This window comes from Gigantopelta aegis, chromosome 4, assembly GCF_016097555.1.
Source record: "Gigantopelta aegis isolate Gae_Host chromosome 4, Gae_host_genome, whole genome shotgun sequence".
Taxonomy (NCBI): domain Eukaryota; kingdom Metazoa; phylum Mollusca; class Gastropoda; order Neomphalida; family Peltospiridae; genus Gigantopelta; species Gigantopelta aegis.
Window position 1 is genome coordinate 63,222,819 of NC_054702.1, and position 24,389 is coordinate 63,247,207.

General features: G+C 37.0%; 1 protein-coding gene across 2 annotated transcripts; it reads left to right on the forward strand.

Moving 5' to 3' along the window:
- Nucleotides 1-847: 847 nt before the first annotated feature.
- On the forward strand, nucleotides 848-23,043 carry LOC121370900 (ufm1-specific protease 1-like). Of its 2 annotated transcripts, none has more exons than XM_041496432.1 (6): nucleotides 848-987; nucleotides 5,407-5,532; nucleotides 7,211-7,429; nucleotides 17,485-17,587; nucleotides 21,511-21,581; nucleotides 22,832-23,043. In XM_041496432.1, exons 2-6 carry the CDS (start codon nucleotides 5,416-5,418, stop codon nucleotides 22,964-22,966), a joined length of 645 nt encoding a protein of 214 aa, XP_041352366.1. In that variant the 5' UTR covers nucleotides 848-987; nucleotides 5,407-5,415; the 3' UTR covers nucleotides 22,967-23,043. The 2 variants fall into 2 exon arrangements, with proteins under 2 accessions (XP_041352366.1, XP_041352365.1); XM_041496431.1 differs by lacking the exon at nucleotides 848-987 and adding an exon at nucleotides 3,571-3,645.
- Nucleotides 23,044-24,389: the final 1,346 nt, after the last annotated feature.

The window sequence follows — 24,389 nt, forward strand, 5'->3', positions numbered from 1 at the left end:
CAATCTAATATCTCGATGACGACGGACATTAGCCCTTGCTCTCTCGATCTGCCCCCCCACCTGGGGGGACTGATGAATACCTATGGAATGCTGATTGAATACCGGGTCACGGGCAACCGTGACCTTGGTGTACGAAGACCGGATTCAGAAGAAAGGAAGGTGGAGGAAGAGGAGACGTGTGCCAGCGGCGGCGCAGGGGGGGGGGGGGGGGGGGGATCAAAACCGGTGGCTAAACCGCCGGCGGCGACTCCTTCTGTTAGACCGCCGAACACCGCTCACCAGAAGAAGACGACCCAGATGGAAGAGGTTCCGGCCCCGGCTGTCTCGGCTACCGTCCCACTGGAAGACGACGAATTGGACGAGCCTGACACAGCCATCTGTGTCACCCCGTCCAATCGGCCTCCGACACCTACTCCTACTCAAGCGCCTCCGGACGTATCGCCGACCCTACCGACGACACCCGTTGAGGCGCAGGCCCGGAAGGAGCCAGTTGTGAAGAGGAGGAAGGCGAACACTCCCCCGAGTTCAACACCACCCAAGCCAACTCGCCCCTCCAAACCGCCGCAGCCGAGGACAGAACCAGAGGGATGGTGGTCACTGCAGGCCGGCCGTCTCCAACAGCGTTACCAGCAGCTGGTGAAGACGAACCTCTCCGATGTACGCCATCTGATTAGCCGCCCCAAGGAGCAGGCTTATCAACCACTACCCGACGGACTCAACGAGGGGGAATTCGCGGTGCACCGGCTCAAGATGCGGGAGGGACAGAACGCAGTGTGCGTAACCATCCGCCGGAACGGGAAATTTAATCAAGGTCTGCTACTACAGGAGATGGACAACCCGACATTACATCGTGTCCTGAAAACCGTCGCGGGTCCACACTACCGTCCAATCACCAGGTCGCTAGCAGACTCCGATTACCGGCAGTTCCTCCCGCACCTTGACATCCAAGACTACATCGGAACCCCCTAGATAACAACCTTTACCTCCGTGAGTACCAACCTCTTTTTTTGGCTAGTTAGACTTTAAACTTTTTGGAAGCAGTTCAAAATTCTTATGTTTATTTTTTTATAAGTAGTCTAACGCATTTTATTTTGGCGCCCGTTCAATTGCTCAAAATCACCTTAAAAACCTTTTGGCTGAGCAGTCTTAACTATTTTTGGTTAAATTTTAGAGTCCGGACATGTTTTGGATGCAGTTACTCTTTGTAGACTTAGGTAAAATACAGGCTTCACCGAGGAATCGAAATTCAGCCAATCAGAGCACGGCTCCCACTCGGTGTACTTCAAGTTTACGAAGTGTCTGCTATTTGGTCCGCGCTCGCGTCGACCTTACTAAATGGCTTTATTCCAAATTCCGCCCACCTCAAACTTACCCCCCCCCCCCCCCTCCTGCTCCGGAGTTAGTCACTGGCGAAGTCAGAGGCTAAATCCGTGGTGGGCGTGCCTGAACCTTTGTGGATAGGGGCACGTAAAAAGAGTTTCCCAGTCCCAGTCCAACAGTGCCGTACTGCGCGGCCTTTGGGTGTAAAAATAAACAGTTTAAACGATCGGGATTGTCTTTTTATGGTTTTCCAAAGGATTGTATCCGAAGAAAGACGCGTGTATTTTATCGCAAAAGAAAAGATTGGACACCAACACCGCATAGTACTTTGGTGTCAGCCTATTTACAGCCCGGAGCCCGAACGTTACCCGGAGACAAAAACAGTACTCGGTTGCGAATGCCGAGGTGTACATTGTACATATTTGGCACAAAGATACACCTCAGCATGATGTATTTATATATGTTAAAACAAAAATGTAGAATGTTTTATTTAAAAAAAAATTGGAAAAAAAAGAAGATTTTTCATGTTAGGGCTGTAGGCCTACATAACAAAATCTGTATTCACCGTCCGAAGAAGGAAACGTCAACAAGTAATTAAATATGGCATATACAAACATGGGATTTGGCATGAGGATACATCTCAGTACGATGTATTTAAATATGTTTTTAAAAAACGTGTAGAAAACAATAATAATTTTAAATAATGTTTTTAATCTTCGGGCGGAATACGTCACAAAAACGTTCCTCATCGCCCGAAGCCCCAAAGCAACACGAAGTTCAATACAAAATAAACCACTACTGTCGGTGTCGAAATAACTATTATGTTTCATCCACGGGCTGACTTGAGAATCGGAGTGTTGTTTTAGTTAATTGGTCCTTTCTTTCCGTGGCCTGCACATGTGATTCCTGATTGGCAGGTGTATATTGCAGGGTATCGACCAGGTAAGTGATTACCACGGTCTAGACATACGTACAAAATACGTGCCAGTTTTTTTAAGATCACAGGGTATTGTGGCGTAACCTATCGCGACTATAGTACAATGTTAATGGACATTATCAGCCGCCCTGCTTCATTACTGTAAATAATGCTGTAAAACCCTTGATTAAGTAGACTTTCCCCATCTAAAATTACAAAACTGACCAATTACGTAGTACCAAAGAAAAGAAAATTATCACTTGGGTATCGTGAGTGGTCGTTTTTACTCTAACGCCCCTACCAATAGGCCTAATAATATGCTACTTTTTTATGAGAGAAAAATACTATAACCCCATTTCGTTCTATTGATGCAAATAGAAATATATTTAGTTTAAAAGTTGATTATACTCTCAAGTCATTTATGTTGTTTTACAAGCCAGGTTAATGAAAGTGAAGCGCCTTGTCGTAAATTAGAGCGTTTGGTTACACTGTGCATACAGATTTCATTATGTACAGCCCGAACATAAAAAATGCGATATTTTCTATAAAAAAAAACCCACCAAAAAATGTTTGTCCTACATTTATATTTTTTACATATTTAAATACATCATATCGAGGTGTATCTTTATGCTAAATATGAACAGTATACACCTCGGCATTAGCATCCGAGTTTTGGTTTTGTCTCCGGGTTACTTTCGGACTCCGGGCTGTAAATTGGTCGACCGGTCTGGTCTGGCACCACCCTCCGACTCGCTATCCGTTTTTTCATCAGTAAATGTGTGTCTTTCTTCATTTACTAACAGCTCATATTGATACGGCAAAACGTTTTGCGAACGAACACTCATTGTTTTGGTAAGCTGTGCAAGTCTTAGATTCTTTATGAGTGGTACGGACTAATGCTTTTAAGTGTAAGGCTTCAGATCAAGCGACGCGTCTCTGACGTCACGGACCTCGTGATTGCCCTGCTCATTAAAGATCGGCAATTTCCGCTAAGAGCTCGTATCTGGGGTTCTTTTATGGAGATATTTTAAGTAATTAATTTTTTATAAAAAATTTTTTTAGGTGATTCAATTTATAATTAATTGTACATGGTTGGTGCCAAATATGGTTTACGTGACATGTTTCCTTTAAGGATATTAATTTATTGAGAAAACCCCCAAACATAATAAGATTTGCACAAATAAACACTGTCACATACTATTACTAATCTGAGGTGCAGCTGGTTTTAGTCCATAAATGTGCAACTCGAACCTTGACACAGAAATTTATTACTACCTGTATTAGGGAAACTGTACTAGGGTGCTTCTTAACTGCACGGAGGAAAGTACTAACAACTAGCCTAATTACGTCCTAATTTCCACCGATAACATGGATGTGGATCCGACAGCTGGCACATTTTACTGTTTAAAGTAACGATTAGTTATTAATTAATTAATACTTTAAAATATAATTCAGTCACTGAACTCTCGCATGACATGCTTGGGTCGAAGGATCGAATGCCGTCGGTGGACCCGTTCACCTTTTTCTATTTTCTAATTTCCCCAGTGTGTGTGCGAGCGTGTGTGTGTAGAGGTGTGGGTTTCAACAAGACTGGTATGTGCTGTCTTGTCTATAGGAATATGCATACCGGTACTGGTATAAAAGATCCCTTGCTGCTACCTGGTAATGGAAAATGTAACGGGTTTCCGTATAACATTCTTTCATCGGGAGGGGGGAGTGGTACGTAGCCCATTGGTAAAGCGCTCACTCGATGCGCGGTTGGTCTCAGATTGATCCCTGTCAGGGGGCCCATTGGGCTATTTCTTGTTGCAGCCAATGCACCATGACTGGTATATCAAAGGCCGTGGTATGTGCTATCCTGTCTGTGGGATGGTGCATATAAATGATCCCTTGTTACTAATGGAAAAATGTAGCGGGTTTCCTCTCTAAGACTAATGTAAAAATTACCAAATGTTTGACATCCAATAACCAATGATGAATAAATCAATGTGCTCTAGTTGTGTCATTAAACAAAACAAACGTCAACATAAACATAATATGTTGGACATCAAATACCCTAGTTTAAAATGTGCTGAGGTTTCGTTAAACAAACATTGCTTTCCTTTCCTCTTCATCATCAATTACTTTTTAAAAATATAAAAACAAGTAAAAATACAGTTTGTTTAAGCGAGGGATGTAGTGTTTTGTATCCCTCAGACTGAACTGATGTGAGTGCAAGACCATGGTTGTACTCCTCAAAACCAAAACACTGTGTATATGTGAAGAGTTCAGATGCAAAAACCGATAAATCCATTTTAGTAATTTTCTGCAAAAGGTCTTTTTGTTATGCTTTCTATGTAAAACATATCAAGTTCACAATGGGCAATCTTAAGTTGAAATAAGTAAAGTAAACAAAGGATAGAATTTCAAAGAACGAGTATGAAAATCAGAACATATCATCTTGAACTGAGTAATGATAGTAGAAGTCAGTTTTTAGATAAAATGGTATTATCAGCTTATACTTGTCAACTTTGAAAGCAGTCATTGACTTGAAGAGAGCTTTTAGCATATGCAATCAAGTTAAAGTATTTCGATGAGTATAACCATATATAGCATCAGTGCATAAAGAAACTTGTAAGAATTAAATTCTTCGATTATCCATAAATACCTTAATTAAATTCGCAGTTGTTGTCCAAGATAGTATGTCCGTAATATCCATGGTTACTGTCACGTACCTGCAATATGTTCATGACGCCTATCACGTAGTCTTTTATTTAAAGGGACATTCCTGAGTTTGCTGCAATTTTTAAGATGTTATCGACTAACAGAGACTTTTTAACGATTCTAATTACATATCAAATATATTTTTCTGCATAAAATATTAGCGGCTGTATATTAAACATGTTTCTGATCGTTCTAATATTTGTATTAGGTTAAATTTCATTTTATTTCCTAAATATATTTTTTCGTACGTACGAACTTATTTGAAGAGAAAATCCAGTTTGGGCTTCTTACAAATATTAACATGACCAGAAACACATTGAATATAGGTACAAACACTGATATTCTAAGCAAGAAAATATATTTAATATGTAAGTTTAATCGTAGAAATATTTTATTAGTCGGAAACATCTTACAATGCAGCAAACTGAGGAATGTCCCTTTAATAAATTAACGTAACTATTTTTCAGATTTCTCTCATGACAGATCTACTTGTCAATGTCCATGAGGGCTTGAAGCCTCTGGGACCAGATGTTTCCATGGTTACAGGGAGCTACCAGTATTTTCACTATGGCTGTGATGGTCAGGATGACAGGGTTAATATTTTTTCTCTCTTTTTTTTTCCCAGTAAATACATGTAACTATATAAAATATGTTGTCTTTAAGATGTCAATGTTTTTATTTTATTTTACTTTTTTTTTAAAGGGATTTTGCTGCCAATTTTTTGCTGCCACACATTTTTTTTTTTTTAGAATATCAGTGTCTGTATATAGTTTCTGCTCATTGTAATGTTTTATTTATTTATTTCCTAATACAAATAGATTTTTGTACATGTATATAAAATTATTGGGAAAAAAGAAAGAAAGAAATGTTTTATTCAACGACGCACTCAACACATTTTATTTACGGTTATATGGCATCAGACATATGGTTATTGACCACACAGATATCGAGAGGAAACCTGCTGTCGCCACTTGATGGGCTACTCTTTCCGATTAGCAGCAAGGGATCTTTTATTTGCACTTCCCACAGGCAGGACAGCACAAACCATGGCCTTTGTTGTACCAGTTATGGATCACTGGTCGATGCAAGTGGTTTACACCTACCCATTGAGCCTTGCGGAGCACTCACTCAGGGTTTGGAGTCGTTATCTGGATTAAAAATCCCATGCCTTGACTGGGATCCGAAGCCAGTACCTACCAGCCTGTTGACCGATGTTGGGAAGTACAGTACAATCCAGTACAGTACAATCCAGTTTGCTAATGGAAAAATGCAAGTTTCCTCTGAAGACTATGTGTTGGAATTTTTTAATATTTGACATCCAATAGCCGATTATTAATAATAAATCAATGTTCTCTTAGAATATAGCTCTTGGTGTTGTGAAACAAGATAAATGTTACTTGGTATTTTAAAAATAGATTTTATATCTATGTAAAAGGCTTACATGAACAAAGTTTAAGACCATGCACTCACTCCATAATTTAAAATAATTATACAAGTTTAGTTATTTATACAATAAAGAATGATACATTCCCAGATTATGAGAATTGGCTAAAATATATCTGATGATGAAAAAATAAAAATATATACTGGGGTAGTAGAAAAGTTTTTTTTGTTTTGTTTAATGACACCACTAGAGCACATTGATTAATTAATCATTGGCTTTTGGATGTCAAACATTTAGTCATTCTGACACATAGTCATCAGAGGAAATCCTCTACATTTTGCCAAATGCAGCAAGGGATCTTTTATATGGACTTTCACACAGACAGGAAAACACATTTACCACGGCTTTTGACCAGTTGTTTTGCACTGGTTGGAACAAGAAAACCCCCAATCAGTTGAATGGATCCACCGAGGTGATTCGATCCTGCGACGCAAGCACCTCAAGCGAGCACTCAACCGACTGAGCTAAATCCTGCACCTAGTAGAAATGTAGTACTATGGAGTAAATTAGTATAATTATTGCGATTTCGAATATAACGTGACCCAGAATTTTAATAAGATATACTGCTATTAGGTAATATGGTTTTTATTTATTATTCAGACCATTCATACTCCTTTGGGGGTGATATCTAATGCAGATTTAACCATAAATTTGAAAACAAAAACAAAACAAAGTACATGAATACATTTTTTGGAAAACATTCAAGCAGATTTTACTCTGGTTACACTCTGGTTACAGCCAGCAATATTATATATTTGTTAAGCTTGGTACAGTAATAGTATTGCTTATTTTGCTGTCTGGCTATTTCCACAATGTTTTGTTTACAGGGCTGGGGTTGTGGATACAGGACCCTGCAGACAATCTGTTCATGGATAAGAAATAAGTGGCTTGAAGACGGGAAGTCCTCATCACTGAGAGACGTTCCATCTCTGCCAGACATACAGGCCGCTCTTGTTGCTATGCAGGACAAACCAGACAGTTTTTGTGGATCCAAGCAGTGGATTGGCACTTTCGAAATCTTCCTTTGTATAGACCATTTTTACAATGTGAGTGTATAGGCCATTTTTACAATGTGAGTAGTTTATAGACCATGTTTTTCAATGTGAGTAGTTTATAGATCATTTAGTGATTGGTATAAACTATTTTTACAGTGTGGCTTGGGATTCCCTTTATCACTGATTGCATAGGTATATGAGATGAGATGCTGGAGCAAAACAATGGAGACATTTGGGAAAAGGAGCTGGCCTGAAAACATGACATTTCCACTGTTCTATGCTCACAATTATATTAGTTGTTATCCATGGAACCCTATATATTTGTTTGGTTGTAAGGAATAATGACAAAATTACACAAGCTTCAATCATTGTTTTAATTTAAAAATTATTTGCAGTAGAGTGTTCCGGAGGGGACAAAGAGGAGGTATATGAAAGGATGCCCCTTGAAAATATTGCCAAGTGTAAATGACATACACAAGCTGAGTCATCAGCATAACACACAACCATTTACTTTTCAATTTTCAAATTGATTTCAAATGTTTATTCTGCCTTATCTAGAGTTAAAGTTTGATTTTGTTCAACAAAACCTCTAGAGCACACTTATTTAGTAATCATCGCTTATGCTATTGAATGTCAATCATTTAGTAATTTTTACATATACCTGTAGTTTTAGAGAGGAAACACGCTATGTTAAGATAGTTCTTTCTTTTTTATTACTGTATACCATTACCACTATGTAAGTTAAACACAACTTGTATACCTAGCAGTAATTTAAACTGTGTACCTGAGTTTACAAAGCACAACATTTTAAGTGAACTATCATTCTGTTCATTTGTCACTTATATGTAATGTTCTTAATCTAAAATTCATTCAAACTGCCAGCTGGTTTTGTGGTGAACTGTTACATGTTCTGAAATTAAACATTACTAACTTCAGAAGATAATTAATTTCAATGCAGGTTTGAGATAATTGATTAAGTCATGTAAATATAATCCATGTAGCCGAATAATTGATAACCTTAAGTGCTAAAAATATTAAATTACATGTCCAATTTCCAGTAATCTAAGATTTTGAAATATTGTCCCCTGTTATTATTATGTACAACTAAACAGTCTATATTAATTCATTTATAGTTATTTTTGTTCTTATATATCCAGTTAAGTTCAAGCATACTGTCTGGGCTGTTTATCCAGGACATGGATTCATTATTAGTGGTTAGTCAGTGAGAAGTCAGGCATTGAGTTCTTAAACTTGCGATCGGTTGGAGCCATTATCAGGAGGCGAACTCAGTACCTACCAGTCTTATGTCCGATGGTTTAACTACTACACCACCAAGGCCAGTAAAAAGTCTACAGATTTGTGACATTGTTATGAATATGTGCACCATGACTGGTATGTTGGAGGCCATGGTATGTGCTGTCCTGTGTTTTGGGGTGGTGCATATAAAAGATCCCTTGCTACTAATAGAAAAATATAGCAGGTTCCCTCTGTAAGACTTTATGTTTGACATCCAGTAGCCAATGATTAATAAATCAATGTGCTCTAGTGGTACTGTTAAACAAAACAAACTTTAAATCTTCTTCTTTTTTTTTTAACTAGTGTCTTCTTGCCATAATCAGTGCCATTCTGCCCTAAGATTAATTAAAGCAAGCCTTTTTAATAATTAATTATAAAATTGCCTTTATAAAACATACAAAAAATGTATTAAATAAATTAATAAAATATGCCTGTTATATAAGCAAGCACATTAATTACATTTATTTTTATTTGAATTAATTTTCTGTCTTTAATGAAAAGAAAGTGCCTTGAAAATGGTGAAAATGCCCCAAAAGTGTTTAGTTTACAATGCCTTGCCAAATTTCAAAGGAAAACACTGTAATACATTGTATGACCAGCCTTGGCTTAGTGGTTATAAGCCACTAGCTTGTACCAGTTACAAGTTATATAACCCAGAGCAAGTTTCAGCAGCTCACATGGGAGGTGGTTCCTTGGGTGACACCGAGGTTTATATAGCAATGACGTTTGTCATCCGTATAGGTGGCGCACCCCCTTGGGTGTAGAGCTCACAGATGCTTGAGGAGAACAGCGAGGACACCTCCCAATTATCGGATCACCCAATATATAAAAAAACAACAACAACGACAGTGTCACATACGTTTCACCACCACTCCGGACGGCGGCTTGCGGGTTTTTCTCATATTCATTTTCATATCATTCATACCATTCTAAGTATGGCCCACCTGTGTTGTATGGATAACCTGGGGGGGGGGGGGGGGGGATGGGGGGGACGCCGTGGTAGGGTGCTATTCAGGTGCGATAGGGCGTTGGCGGTTTGGGCCGGTAGGGATGCCTGTTAGGAGGCCTCTCCCCCCCCCCCCCCCCCCCGGAATGCCCCCCCGTGGAAATCCGGACTGACCGGAATGGGCCACCCGCCTGTTGGAGCGCCTGATTGACTGTGGCGCGGGGTTCCCCCCTTTGCGAATCCTTTATCCTCCAGGGCATAAGCTGAATAAGCAATCAAGCATAATAATTGATTAAATTAACAGTATAGTATAATTATTTAGATATGCCCGACTGAAAAATTAATTTAATATGCACCTACTAATTATATAGTTAACAAAATAGAATGATATAGTGTTTTTCCTTGGTGCCAACAATATTAATTATAACATAAGATAGAAGTTAATGGTAGATCCCAAAGTATTTTTTCTTTTCTTTTATTAAGTGGTCATACCACATTTCCAAATTATCCCCTACACCTTCTTCCTCACCCCATCCTCCCCCCCCCGCTCCGGAGTTGGCCACTGGCGATGCCAGAGGCTAAATCCGTAGTGGGCGTGCCTGAACCCTCGTGGATAGGGGCACGTAAATAGAGTTTCCCAGTTCCCAGTTCCCATGGGAGGTGTAACTGTACAGGCTGCTATAGACCAACGTCTGTGCCACTATAACCACTACTAACCCCTGTCCTAGACAAACAGCCTACAAAGTTGAGGTTTGGATGTGTGTTCAGGACAGTGTGTTTGAACAATAAGCAAAAAAATTAATTTAATTAAAATTAAATTAAATTAATGAAAATAAATACCTTTATGTTGCATGTTTTTTCTGTACACGTTTATAGACAAAAATCCATCTTTAAAAAAGTGTCCCATGCAATTACCATTTTATATTGTTTTTAAATAATATGTTGATATACCATTAAAACACAAAAACAGAAAAAAGTTACATTTAGGTGAGAAAAGTGAGTTTTATAACATAACTATGACCTGTATTTGGAAGAAATAAATATTCTGATGATGAAGTGACGATATTTAATTTGATGATGACATTGTTTTCAGCATTTATATATAACGGCCTCCTTGTGAATCCAGTTTTATTTTTGGTCTCAACCACCACCAAGATCATCATTAAAAACCACTGGTTTATTGTAACCCATGCACTATTTAGTCACACAGGTACTTCTTCTTTTGAACGTCTTTAAATGTAAAACAATCCAACCGTTATAAATACATATACATGTCTTAGACACATCCACCGGGGAATCTCAGCGAAGGTGCCCACGACAGTTGTGCTTGAACCTTCAGTGGATGTAAGCATGAATCAAATGGTTGATTGATTGATTGAATACATATACAGCTCAAAACAAGTGACTTCCATCATTAGCCAGCCAATGGTAGTTTTGTGTAACTTCAGGCTGGTTTCTTCTCTTATGAGTGGGTTTCATCTCTATATACTTTGCAATACTCTGCAGATCTTCATACTAGTAGACAGTAGACTGTAGACTGTATACAGTGTTCCTGTCTGTTAAAACTTCTTCTTAACTATAAACGTACCAATCTTCAGCCAGTGTAGAAATGTACTTTGAAGGAACCCCCATATTTGATTGGTGCAAGCTCTATTTCTCCTTGCAACAGTCAAATCTAGGGATTCCACCACAGCAATGTTTTTTTCTCTTCTTCTTTAGCCTACCTTTCAGTCTTGCAAGCAGTTGAATACAGCTGTATGTTCCACTCTCCAAGTCTAAAAGCATTTTCTTGAGTTGTGTGTGTGTTCGACTCAATGACTTACACACATCACCCCCACACAATATATAGCTCCTGGTCGGCAAGGTTTTACTTACCGTGGAAACTGCGCATTTGGTTATAGCATAATCATCAAGAGACTATTGTTGCCGTCTGCCCCAGCCACCTAATGAAGGTCATTGAGGCAAGACCAGATCAGCAGCTTGGTGAATACCGACTTGAATAACAGGCTGATTGTGTACCTGCAGGTTGCCTGATTACCCGGTCAGCCGTTACGTAACACTCATAGGCTGTGGAATGTTTGTTTGTTTGGGTGTAAACTCCACTGATATATGACATTGATACCTGGTCGCTGCCTGGGGTCAGTGTGTCCAGTGCTTGATGTCATGGTTTTTAATAAACTCCACTTGTTTGATGTAATACCCAAGAGTCTGACGTAGTGGATGACTGTTGATATATTCTGAAGTTTGACCCTATAATGGATATATACAGTATTTGAAAGGGCAGTTTTAATATTTTTTAGTAAACTGACATTTATCTATAAGTTAAATATCACCAAAGTCCTGGCTAAAGTTATTTTGTAAGGCAAATAAGTGGCAGGAGCACTATGGGGATTTAATTAGAGCTCAGTTGGTAGCGTGGTCACTTGAGATGCTTGGGTTGTAGGGTTTAAAAACATCTGCTACTTTGGTTTATGCAATTAAAATTAAAATTAATGACCATATTGGGGACCATACAGTCAAATGGTTAGCCAACATTAGTATTACTCGTTGACATCAGGGCCGGATTTAGACTTTGGGGGGAGCAGGGCACTTCAGGTTCGGGAGCCCCTCAACATTGAAATTAAATTACATGACTAATAAAAAAAATGAACTAATTTTATTATTATTACATTTTTTAAATAAAGGAAGTGCTTAGTTGGGGGTGGGAGGTGGGGGGGGGGGCCTTTGGCAGGGTGGCCTGGAGCAATTGCCCCCTTTGCCCCCTTATAAATCTGGCACTGCTAACGGAAAGTATATCTTAAAAGTTAAGTTTAGCAAAAGTCTGTGATCATATTACTATAATAATAGAGCTTATTTTTTAACTTAAAATCATATTTTAAAACTCAGTTTATTATTTTTAATATTAAACAAGAATTTATATGATCTTATTTTTATTTTAAAATATAACGAAGCCATCCATTGATATTTTGTTCTTTAACATAAGAATTTTTGTAAAGTATTTATTACCAACAGAAAATTTAATAATAGTGGTCATGACAGGGGAAAACTAGCGGAGGGGTATTGGCAGTTTTTATGTAATTTTAGAGGGTGTTTGCCTTACATGGGGAAGGAGGGATTAAAAATGCCATATTTTGTGTTTTGTAAGTGTGAAAGACCCTAGATATATGTATAATGCTGTATGTTGTGCTAGTGAAAGTGATACATGTTCCTTAACTGCGTGGCACTGTCGTTATAAATTGTATTAGTCAAATTGTCTATTGCGGCCACCTACTTGTAGCTACTTGTTTAATTATTCAAATTAACTTATTTTAAGCAGCCATGTGTTTTCATTTAATACAAGGCCACAAATTATGTTTTAAGCTTAATTATAAAAGATAAATAGCAACTAGGCACTTGTGCGGGGGGGGTGGGGGGGTCTAGACTGGTGGGTTGGGTAATGCTTATCCAGAAAATCCATGATTTTTTTTTCTTGGAGCAGGGAAGGGGTTGACTCCAAGCCTCCCACTGCAGACATACCTAAGCATCTGATATAAGAGTATATGGAGTAAATGTATGTTTGTGCCACTGTTATTCTTCAAGCACTACTGTAAAGACTGAATCATAATAAAATGAACTTTGAACTACCCATTGTAAAGAAATCTGTCATTGCTGTACAAGTCATTTTGAAAACTGTGCTTACTGCAATGGCAGTGGTTACATAACCGTAACTGTCATAAGTGTAATAATTAATTGTGACAGGAATGCATAACAAATGGTATAAACATATTGTAGATTGAGTAATAGGTTGGTTATGAAACTTATTATATATGAAAATACAATCTTTTTTTTTTCAGTCTTAGTACAGTCATTGAGTGTGTTCTCCATTGGAGATAAGTACTTTGTACTTGCATTGTAACTAAGGTATTACGGCTTAAAGTAGAGTGTTTGGCTGCTTGTACATGTGTACATGTATGTTTTCCAACCATCCCTTTATCCATACGGAGAACACACTTAATAATATATTGTTTTCTTATTTTTTATTTGCATCCATATTTTTTCTTTCTTCTCCTTTTTCATTCCATGTAATAGCAAACTATGTGATTACATAGGCTATATAGCCCATATTGTTCCATGGCAGTGTGATTAAAAAAGATGAAAATAAACTAGTTAAAAATTAGTTTTGTCCTTGCTATATCTTTTAGGAAGTACATTCCTTTCTTTTCTATTCCTTTTCAATGAATTGTTTATTTTATTTGTATATTGACATGAATTACCGGCCTCAGTGGTTAAGCCATTACACTACAGGCTGGTAGGTACAGGGTTCGCAGCCCGGTACCGGCTCCAACCCAGAGCGAGTTCTTAAGTGCACAATGGGTAGGTGTAAAGCCACTACACCCTCTTCTCTCTCACTAACCACTAACCAACTAACAACTACTCCACTGTCTTGGACAGACAGCCCAGATAGCTGAGGTGTGTGCCCAGGACAGCGTGCTTGAACCTTAATTGGATATAAGTACGAAAATAAGTTGAAATGAAATGACATCAATTGTAAACCTAACCAGCACATTAAAATGTGGGAATGTTATGAACAGTTGTATACATGGTAGTATGTATGGAAAAACATTAGCAACAGACAATTTAAGACATAAGCTTTGTACATTGATGTACCAGCAAAAAAGGTTAACTGGTGTTGTTTGGTCAGCAGTTATATTTTGGTTTGACATAAGAACAAAACAAAAACAAAAATGTTTTATGTGCAGTTTGTAAAGATATAAATAAACCAGCAATACTTGTCATCTGGTCATAGAGTGTGAAATTATATTACTTCAGTTTTTGAAAACCTACTTACAGTAAAAAAAAGATATCCAACTAGTAGAATGAATGAATGAATGAATGTCTAACGACACCCCAGCATGAAAAATACATTGGCTATTGGGTGTCAAACTATGGTAATGCAAACAAATGATGATCAACATCAATATAAAAAGATTTAAATAAAAACACAGTGTAAAGAACTGTCCAAAAATACAAATATCACAGATAGATACTGACTTTTACTCAAAATTTCAATTTGTGCTGTATTGGCCATTCTCAAAGAGAATGTTACACCCCTGCACCACGGTGAGGTTACAGCATACGCAGGGGTCCAACTAGTAGAGACATATTAACAAAAGAATAATCATGTTTCTTACACACCCGTTGGTGAGAACACCATGCATTATTTTTCATAACACATGGTTGTTTACACACGTACGTGTGTTAACAATTTCAAGACATATGACTGGCTGCTCCTAGGTGATGAACAGGTCACCAGTGCCATGCAGCAAATGAAAAACAACACGGTGGAAATAGATTACACTGTGACGTATAGTTAACCTGACAATCATGTGTCTGGAACACGTAAGTTCGCTACAAGTGCAATGGTTGTAAATAACTTTTAGTTGAAAAAGATGTTAAAATTTGCTTAAAACCTGGTTTTTGAGGATTTGTAACATAGAATAATACATTCATGTCCGTTAGATACCATTTATCTCACAGCTTGTTGTTTAAAAACATATCAAACTTGCTTTTGCTCGTTAGATACATTTTAAAACAACTCGTGAGATAAATGGTATCTAACGGCCACTCATGTATTATTCTCTATTTAGAATTAAGTAGGATAAACTAATCAAGAAAATCCAATTTAAGACGCCACAAGCAAATAACATACTTTACTAAGGGTGAGTTTTGTTTTATTTACCATGCAGTGTTTAAATTCACCAGCCATGTTGGCATTAATGGCTGTGAAAAGGCAGATTCTGCTGCCAAGTCTGCTTTGAATTTGCCCCATGCCCTACAGTGATTTTAAATATAATATTACCCATTATTTCTCCCATCCCTAGCTATGCAAGACAGGCCCATTCCATGATGTCAGCCCATTCCATGACGTCAGCCCATGCGGAATAAATCTGTCTTGTATAGGCTATGATATCATTGCTTATAACATGGGTAGTAATACATTGTTGGTAATATATGACGTCATATTAATACAAGTTGGTTAGTTTTAGTTAGTTTTAGATCAATATTTTGTTATTAAAACCTTCATTATAAAAGTTATCTTGTTAATTTGCAGTGTTAAATTTTATTTAACACATGAAACAGAAGCAGCAAATATGATAGTGTAGTTTATTTATGATAAAATGGTCAGATAAAGAAGTTACTTTATCAGCCATCTTTATTTGTTCATGTAAAATAATTGTTTATTTATCAAATGGATGGGAGAAAAAGACTCCATCATATGTGGCAATGTGGGTAGAAATATCCGCCACCTCGGGTGTACTTTTTTTTATCCCACATGACCACATATGATGGAGTCTTTTAATCTTTTCGACTTTGCAGGGTAATTCGAATGGTGTGGTTGTGAACAAGCTTTATTCTGTCAAACTAGTACTGTGAGAATGGCAGTCCTCCTACAGTCAGTGCAGGAAGAATGAGGTGGTCTTGTGCCATACCCACATCGGCCATACATATTTGACACATTCTTTTGTTTTGAGGAAGGACCCTCCTCCTCCGTGTGAGCACTGCCAGTGTACGCTGACAGTGCACCTCATTTTGGTGCAGTGTAATCATCTGGAACCAACAAGAATTTTTTGTTTGGGTGTCAGAAATGTGGTGGAATCGTTTTAATTACACGTACACTCAGAATTAATTTTGATTTCTATACAAAATTTTAAAATATACTTTCCTTGATTTTTTTGTATTGCATTGTACTTTTCCCCACAGCTCTTTACTCCGTGGTTTTTCATAATTATATCATTTTTATTTCTAATGTACATGATCATATTTGTATATTTTTTCCCCTTTGTTTGATACCCAGTAGCTGATGTGTACTTTTGTTCTGTGATGTCATTAAACATCCATTCATTCTTTCATTCTGTCCCTAATTCGCTAGTACTTGTACTGTGTTTGTACCTTTTTAGTTCACATAAAATGCATTTTGTGCTACCATAAACAACATAACAGTATGACCACAAACACATTGAGTATAGCCAAAATGTATTATAATTTAAGCCAGTAGTTGTATGTAATTTAGTGATTACTAAGATATGAGAAGATATTTTACACTGCTTAATAATTATCGTCCGTGTCTTTAAAGATGTCGCTGGGGCAGGATCTAGTTCAGTTGGTAGAGTGCTCAGCTGAAGAGCTTAACTTGAAGGATTGAATCATCTCAGTGGACCTATTCACAGATTGGGTTTTATTACCATCCCAAATAGTGCCTCATGGCCATGGTATGTGCTGTCCTACCTGTGGAAAGTGCATATAAAAGATCCTTTGCTGCCAATAGAAAAAATATAGCAGGTTTCTCCTACATGTTACAATAACCTTATGTTTGACATCCAATAGCCAATGATTAATAAGTTGGTGTACTCTAATGGAAGGAAGGAAATGGTTTATTTAACGACGTACTCAACACATATTATTTACAGTGATATGGCATCTAACACATGGTTAAGGACCACACAGATATTGAGGGAGGAAACCTGCTGTTGCCACTTCATGGGCTACTCTTTTCGACTAGCAGCATGGGATCTTTTATATGCACCATCCCATAGACAGGATAGCACATACCACAGCCTTTGATGTACCAGTCATGGTGCACTGGCTAGAGTGAGAAATCCCCCTAATGGGCTCACCAATGGGGATCGATCCCAAACCGACCGTGCATCAAACGAGTGCTTTACCACTGGGCTACGTCTCGCCCTTCTACTTTAATGGTGTCATTAAATAACCTAAACTAACTTTAATGGTGTCATTAAATAACCTAAACTAACTTTAATGGTGTCATTAAATAACCTAAACTAACTTTAAAGGTTTTGCTCTGCAGATGTGATATTTAATTTAGGTTCCTTGCAGGATCGTCCACGTCCATCAAGGATCTGAGCTGGACTCCCACATGGAGGAGCTGTACGAACACTTCACTAAGACCGGTTCTCCTGTCATGATGGGTACGAAGTACGAAGTGTATTGTTTTCTATCAGTGTCACAGACTCACTACACATAAATGTACATGTACATACATATGCAGTCAGCTTAACTCATAGTAATTCTTTCATTTCATTGCTGTTACCACAGCTACACATTGGTTGATGTTAAAATATTAAAAGCCAAACTTTTGTTTTTGCCTCTAGAATGATTAATATACTATTATCTAATTTTGTATTGACACCAGAATTTGTGTCTACAGTGTTATCTTTTGTTTGATTTTAAAAATAAAAAATAATTAGCTTTTTGACTTGTATATAATGTGATTTAATAGAATGATGATTTCCATCCAGCTGTATGATCATGTCAGCGTTTGTTTAAAGTCCATTTAAAGTTTGGTTAAAGTTTATCTATGAATACATTTTTCTTTTTGCTTTGACCCCTGTATTTGCAGACATCCTTCTAGTTTATGTTGGAAATATTTTGTGACAGATTTGCAGAATTGTATTTAATTTAAGCTGGATTATGACTTTCATCTGTAGCATAGCTGTTCACCAAGTGATATCTTTCAACTACATGAATATGACCCTGTGGCAAAATTAAAGTCATTTAGAATTTGATTAAGATTTTTGTTAATGTTTATCTGATGTACATGTATTTAACTCTCATTTAATGAATCATTGGCTTTCATATTTAGTGTGGATATTTACCAAGTCATAGTGTACAGTCCTAGGCCTATGATAGTGATTATGTGAGAAAGTGAAGGTCATTTAGATGTTACTTTACAGTTTGGTTAAAGTTTATCTGCTTTAATACTTAAATCCTTTAATGGTTGGGTTTACTATTTTGGAATTTGTGTTTACCAGTGTAATAGTGCAGTATGACCCCAGGGCGAGATCAAGGTCATTTAGAAACTTGGTTCACGTTTGGTTCAAGTTTCTCTAATTGCCTTTAGTTCTGGAATCCTTAAATGGATGACTTTCATATTTGTTATGAGTGTGCACCAGGTGAGTCTTCATTTCCACCCCTTAATTGCCCTGTCCCAGGCCTCAGAAAATTGCGAGACAAAAGTTACGTTCATGCATCGCTTGCATAAGTATAGTTTGCTTAACCACGTTTTCGTTTGCACATAGAATTTATGACATCCTTTACATATTCATGATGGGTTACCTAAAAATTAAATTGTTACCTGAATTAGTTTTTGCATGGGGGCGGGACGTACCCCTGAGGTAAAGCGCTTGCTCGATGCACGGTCGGTCAGGGATCGATCCCTGTCGGTTGGCCCATTGGGCTATGTTTTGTTCCAGCCAGTGCACCAGGACTGGTATATCAAAGGCTGTGATATGTACTACCCTGTCTGTGGGATGTTGCATATAAAAGAACCCTTGCTGCTAAATGAAAAGAGTAGCCCATGAAGTGGAGGCAGCGGGTTTTCTCTCTCAATATCTGTGTGGTCCTTAAAGGTAGGATCAACTCAAACAAGAGCCTTATGTGTTGGAAAGATGCATACCCGGACAACCAACACATACTGACACTTTAGCAAATGAAAAACGCGTAATTTTAGAGTTAATAAAAAAACATGATTATTCCTGCTAACTGGGGGCAAGCCATTTTGTTTTGTTTTTGTCACGTCCGGTGGGATAGCTTGGTGCGAAGTGAAGTCAGCTCCTGACCATCTCCTGTATGTACAGTGTAAACAAAAGCAGTAATTTTTGACAATGCGCTTCTCTTTGATCAACCTGACTTGTAAAACAGCATAAATGACGTAATAATATAATAAACTATTTAACTAAATATATTTCAAGTTGCATTAATGGAACAAAATGGGGTTATAGTATTTTTCTTTGTTTAATAATCCAAAGGAAAAATGTACACTATTAGGCCTATTGATATGCTATGTTGGAGCAAAAACAACAACCCACGATACCCAAGTGATAATTTTCTTTTCTTTGGGACTACGTAATTGGTCAATTCTGTGGTTTTAGATGGAAAAGCCTACTTAATCAATAGTTTTATTTTTATAGGTTTAGATAATTGATATTGTATTTACAGTAATAAACCATGTGCATTACAATTTTAGGGACGACAGGTAATATTCCACAATACCGGTATGTATTTTTGTGTCTAGACAGCGTCAATTAATTGGCTCGTCTGGTTACCAATCAAATACACACCTGTCAGTCAGGAATCACAGGTAGAAGCAACTAACAGCATAGACCAATTAACTAAGAAAACACTCCATGTATGATTTCAGTATGTAGGTTAATGCATGGGCAAAACATTGTTAATTGTTTCGACTTGTTATGTAGCCACTTTGACAATGGTATTTTATTTTTGTATTAAAAAATAATATATATAGTGCTGGATATACTTATTGCTGACTTACTGGGATGTGTATTATTACAGAACATTGCAATGTATGACTATTTATCATCCCGCAAAAACCAGGTAGATTGTGTTTCTCTAGTTCTAAGGCTCATTCCTGACGTTACGCGTTAAGTATTACGTAACCATCAGCTCGCCAGAGGGCGTACTCACTGAGATGGTACAAAATGGCTGCGCCCGTTATATATAATAGCCGTCACATTTAACCGTTTTATTAATTAACTATATGATTATATGTGTTGATATTAAGCAATAATGTTTATTATATATCGTTGAATATTCATACCAGGCCAAATGCCTTAATTGTCCTCTCCTTTAACCATATGTCCGACGCCATATAACCGTAAATAAAATGTGATGAGTGTGTCGTTAAATAAAACATTTCTTTCTTTCTTAGTTTTTGCATAACCCGTAAATGGTTTACACAAATTGTGAATTCTCAGAGGCTTGCTGCCGCATGCATGAGGTCAAGGTGATTTGAGACTTGTTGTGGTCTTACACCTACCCAGTGAGTCATTAAGACTTGCTCTGGGTGGGAGCCGGTATACCAGGCTGCAAACCCTTTACCTACCAGCCTTATGTCTGATGGCTTAACCACGACCCCATCGAGGCCAGTTCTGAGTTTATAAATGTGATACCAAAGTAAGGCAAAAATGTTTATTGTTAACAAATATAAAGAAACTTAATTGTTAAAAATAATTTTAACCTACCAAGACAAGAAATCATGTAGGCCCAATTAATATGTATGCTCTAAATGAAATAGGCTTAAGGAATATATTTTAAAGTGTTGAATGTCGAGGAATCTGTTCTTGGACTAAGTTCCCTACCTACTTATTAAAAAAAATGTCTAGCAGATATGTGGATTGATTTAGGTTTTTACTAATCTTCATATGGCATTCAAATTAAGCCATCTTCACTTTGCTGTTCTAGTTTTACAAAATCCAGAAGGAATGTTAAACATACAAGTATGTATGGTTGTCAGGTCAGGTCTGAGTGTTTAACATGCACATTCAGAACAAGATGTTGTAGTGCACGCCTGTCCTGGGCACATGATTGGGTATTTCCTTTTAACTTAAGCTGACCTCTCACTAATCTCTTTTCCCCCCCATTACAATAGACTGGTCCAAATTTCCCAACAGCCAATGCAATGGCTCGAAATCTTCAAATGAGTCCTCTGTTTCCCATTCTACATGTAGTTACATGACAGCATAGCTCTTCTTTTCTCTGAGTATGCATTTCTCGCTTCAGCCAGTGCACCACGACTGGTACATCAAAGGCTGTAGATCATGAAGTGGCGACAGCGGGTTTCCTCTCTCCATATCTATGTGGTCCTTAACCATATGTCCGATGCCATATAACCGTAAATGAAATGTGTTGTGTGCATTGTTAAATAAAACATTTCCTTCCTTCCTCTGAGTATGCATGCTTGTGTAATGTGTCATATTAGCTATTAGTTTACTTATAAAATAATTAATCAACAGGATAAATGGGATGCAGGTTAAAACAAAATTAAGTCTTGTTATAAAATAACTTTTAACTAATAATAAATTTTATTACACAGGTGGTGAAAGTGATAATTCCTCAAAGGGAATTCTAGGAGTATGCAGAGAGCCAATGTCTTTGCTAGTACTTGTAAGTTGATTTTATTTTCATTATGTAACCAAACGACATGGTTAGATTTTGCTTCTTAAATTCACTTTACGCAGTCTTCTCCATGATCAAACCAAGCTTATGATCACTCTCCTAAAATGGTGCTAGACGAGTAATCACTGTTACATATTGTATTAAAATAAATGGGTGATTCATTATTATTTACTAAATAAATTCTAAAAAATTACAAAAATAATATTTGTTTTTGTAAGTTCATTTGTTTCCTACATTTAAACAAGTACAACATTAAGATTGCTATATAGCCACATTAATGACTAAGAGAAGCAGTTGAAATTCTGTAAATAAAAGTTTTGGGATTACAAGTATTCATTAAATGTTAAATACATCTATCTTTGTCTTGCCTTGATGAAGTCAAAAAGGTGAGATATAGTTTACTGGTTACATGTCGTTAGCCTCTTAGCATAATTGCCCAACTCCCTATCAGTGGGTGCACTGGGCTATTTCTCATTCCAGCCAGTGCACCACAATGTGCTATCCTCTCTGTGTGATTGTTCATTATAAAAGATCCCTTGCTTCTAATGAAACAATGTAGCAGGTTTCCTCTCCAAGACTAGATGTCAAAATTACCAATGTATCATTAAACAAAACAAAAAAAACCTCATTGCCTAATTTTAAAAACTTTTGAGACCAATGGAATTTTTTTTTATATACAAACAGAAATGAATTCTTTAAAAATTATTTGAACAAAAACAAGAACAACAACAATATGTTCTTTTTATTCTTGTTCAAGTAATTTTTAAAACATTAATTTTTGTTTATATAAATGTTCTTTCCCCACGGTTCACAAAAGGTGAATGGCAATTATGCTAAGATGCTGGTCATGATGTTTTATTTTTCAGATGATGAAAGTATCAATTTTTGCATTTATCTGCATTTAAATAAATTTGTCACAAACTACACGTCCTAGACCAATCAAATTTGGTTTATATTTGCATCTCCAAATGTTCATCTGAATGCATATTAATATTTTAAACACAATATTTAATTAATTGTTAATCCTGAATGCTATATCTGGATAATTATTAATTAATTCATCAAGTCAGTTTATGGTAGAAGAGACATTTAATCATGCAGAATTGTTACTATTAAAAGATAAAAACTAGATTAATCTTGAATACTATATTTTGATTTACTTGTTAATTCATCAAGTCAGTTTATATACATGTATGGTAGACAAGACATTTAATTGTAACGAATTCTTATTATTGCAGGATCCTCACTATTATGGTAAAACACCAGATAAGGAAGCTCTCCAGCAGGCTGGGTTTGTGAAGTGGGTTCCACTGGACGCATTTCACCAACAATCATTCTACAATCTTTGTCTACCTTTACCACACAGATCCTGACATGTCTTTAATAGGAGGTCATGCAGCATGTTCTGTTACTAACATAATTTCTGTGTAATAAATTATTCCTTCTTTTCCATTCTATATTGTCTTTTTGTGATGAAACACACTTGTTAATGTGCAGGAAGCATATTTTAACTCTTTTATGAGATACATGCAAGTGTTAATTCTTCATCAAACCAAAATTGAAAGGTGTTTGTGAGTGAGTGAGTGGGTGAGTGTGTGTGTGCATATGTTTAAAAACAAACACCAGACCAGTGTAATAACTAATCATGTTTGATACCTAAGGGGCCATTTAAATATTACATAATGCTCGAGGGGGTGGGTGGGTGTAGGTCCAAACGTTATGTAGTGTTACAGAGGCTGAGTTGGTGTATTTAACAGCGTTGCATTACACATTTTAAACAATTTTTTATTTGTAAAATCTTTTATTTTGTTTAGTGTTTTTATCGGACGTTTTTCTGCTCTTGTCTGGCTGAACTCTGCCCACATACATGTGGATAGCACATACCATGGCCTTTGATGTACCAGTCGTGCTCAATTTTGAAATACTCTGAAAATGCAGCATTTTTATATGCACCATCCCATAGACGGATAAATAAAAAAAGTCGTGCTAATTTGTGGACTTAGTGAGGGAGATGTAATATCTTAGTTGTGTGTTTTTGAGGAAGGTTACCGTATAAACAAGCATTCTGAAGTAATAGATGTCAGACGCGGATGGGGGGGGGGGGGGGGGGGACGACCACTCATTTGGAAATTATTAAGGGTCGGTCACAAGCCTGCTGTTACCCCTAACTATTTTTGATTGCATTAGTCTAAGCTCTATCCTGTCTGTGGGATGGTGCATATAAAAAATCTATTGCTACTAATGGAAAAATAGCGGGTTTCCTCTCTAAGACTATATGTCAAAATTACCGATTGTTTGGTAGCCAATAGCAGATGATAAATAAATCAATGTGCTCCAGTGGTGTCGTTAAACAAAGCAAACTTCTTTTTTCTTGGTTTAAGGTCAGCATATTGTGCAAGCACCTAAATTGGAAATCCGATTAAAATTATGCTAAATCTACTCTCATCGAAATAATTTCATGCACTACAAATTAAACTGTATATATATATATATATATATATATATATATATATATATATATATATATATATATATATATATATATATATATACAGGTTCAGATGTGGTTATATTTTGAATTTAACATGCAAACTGCATAATGCATGAATATTTTTTTGATGTACATAGTCCTGCGCTAACTATATTCTTTAGCAAGCCCAATAGTATGTTAACATTTTCTGTAAAGAACCTAGAAAGAGTCCTTTGACGTGACGTCAACAATGCTTTGGCGTGACGTCGACGTTTTAATATGGTTATTGATGTCAAAGTGATACTACGTACATTCTTCTGGATATA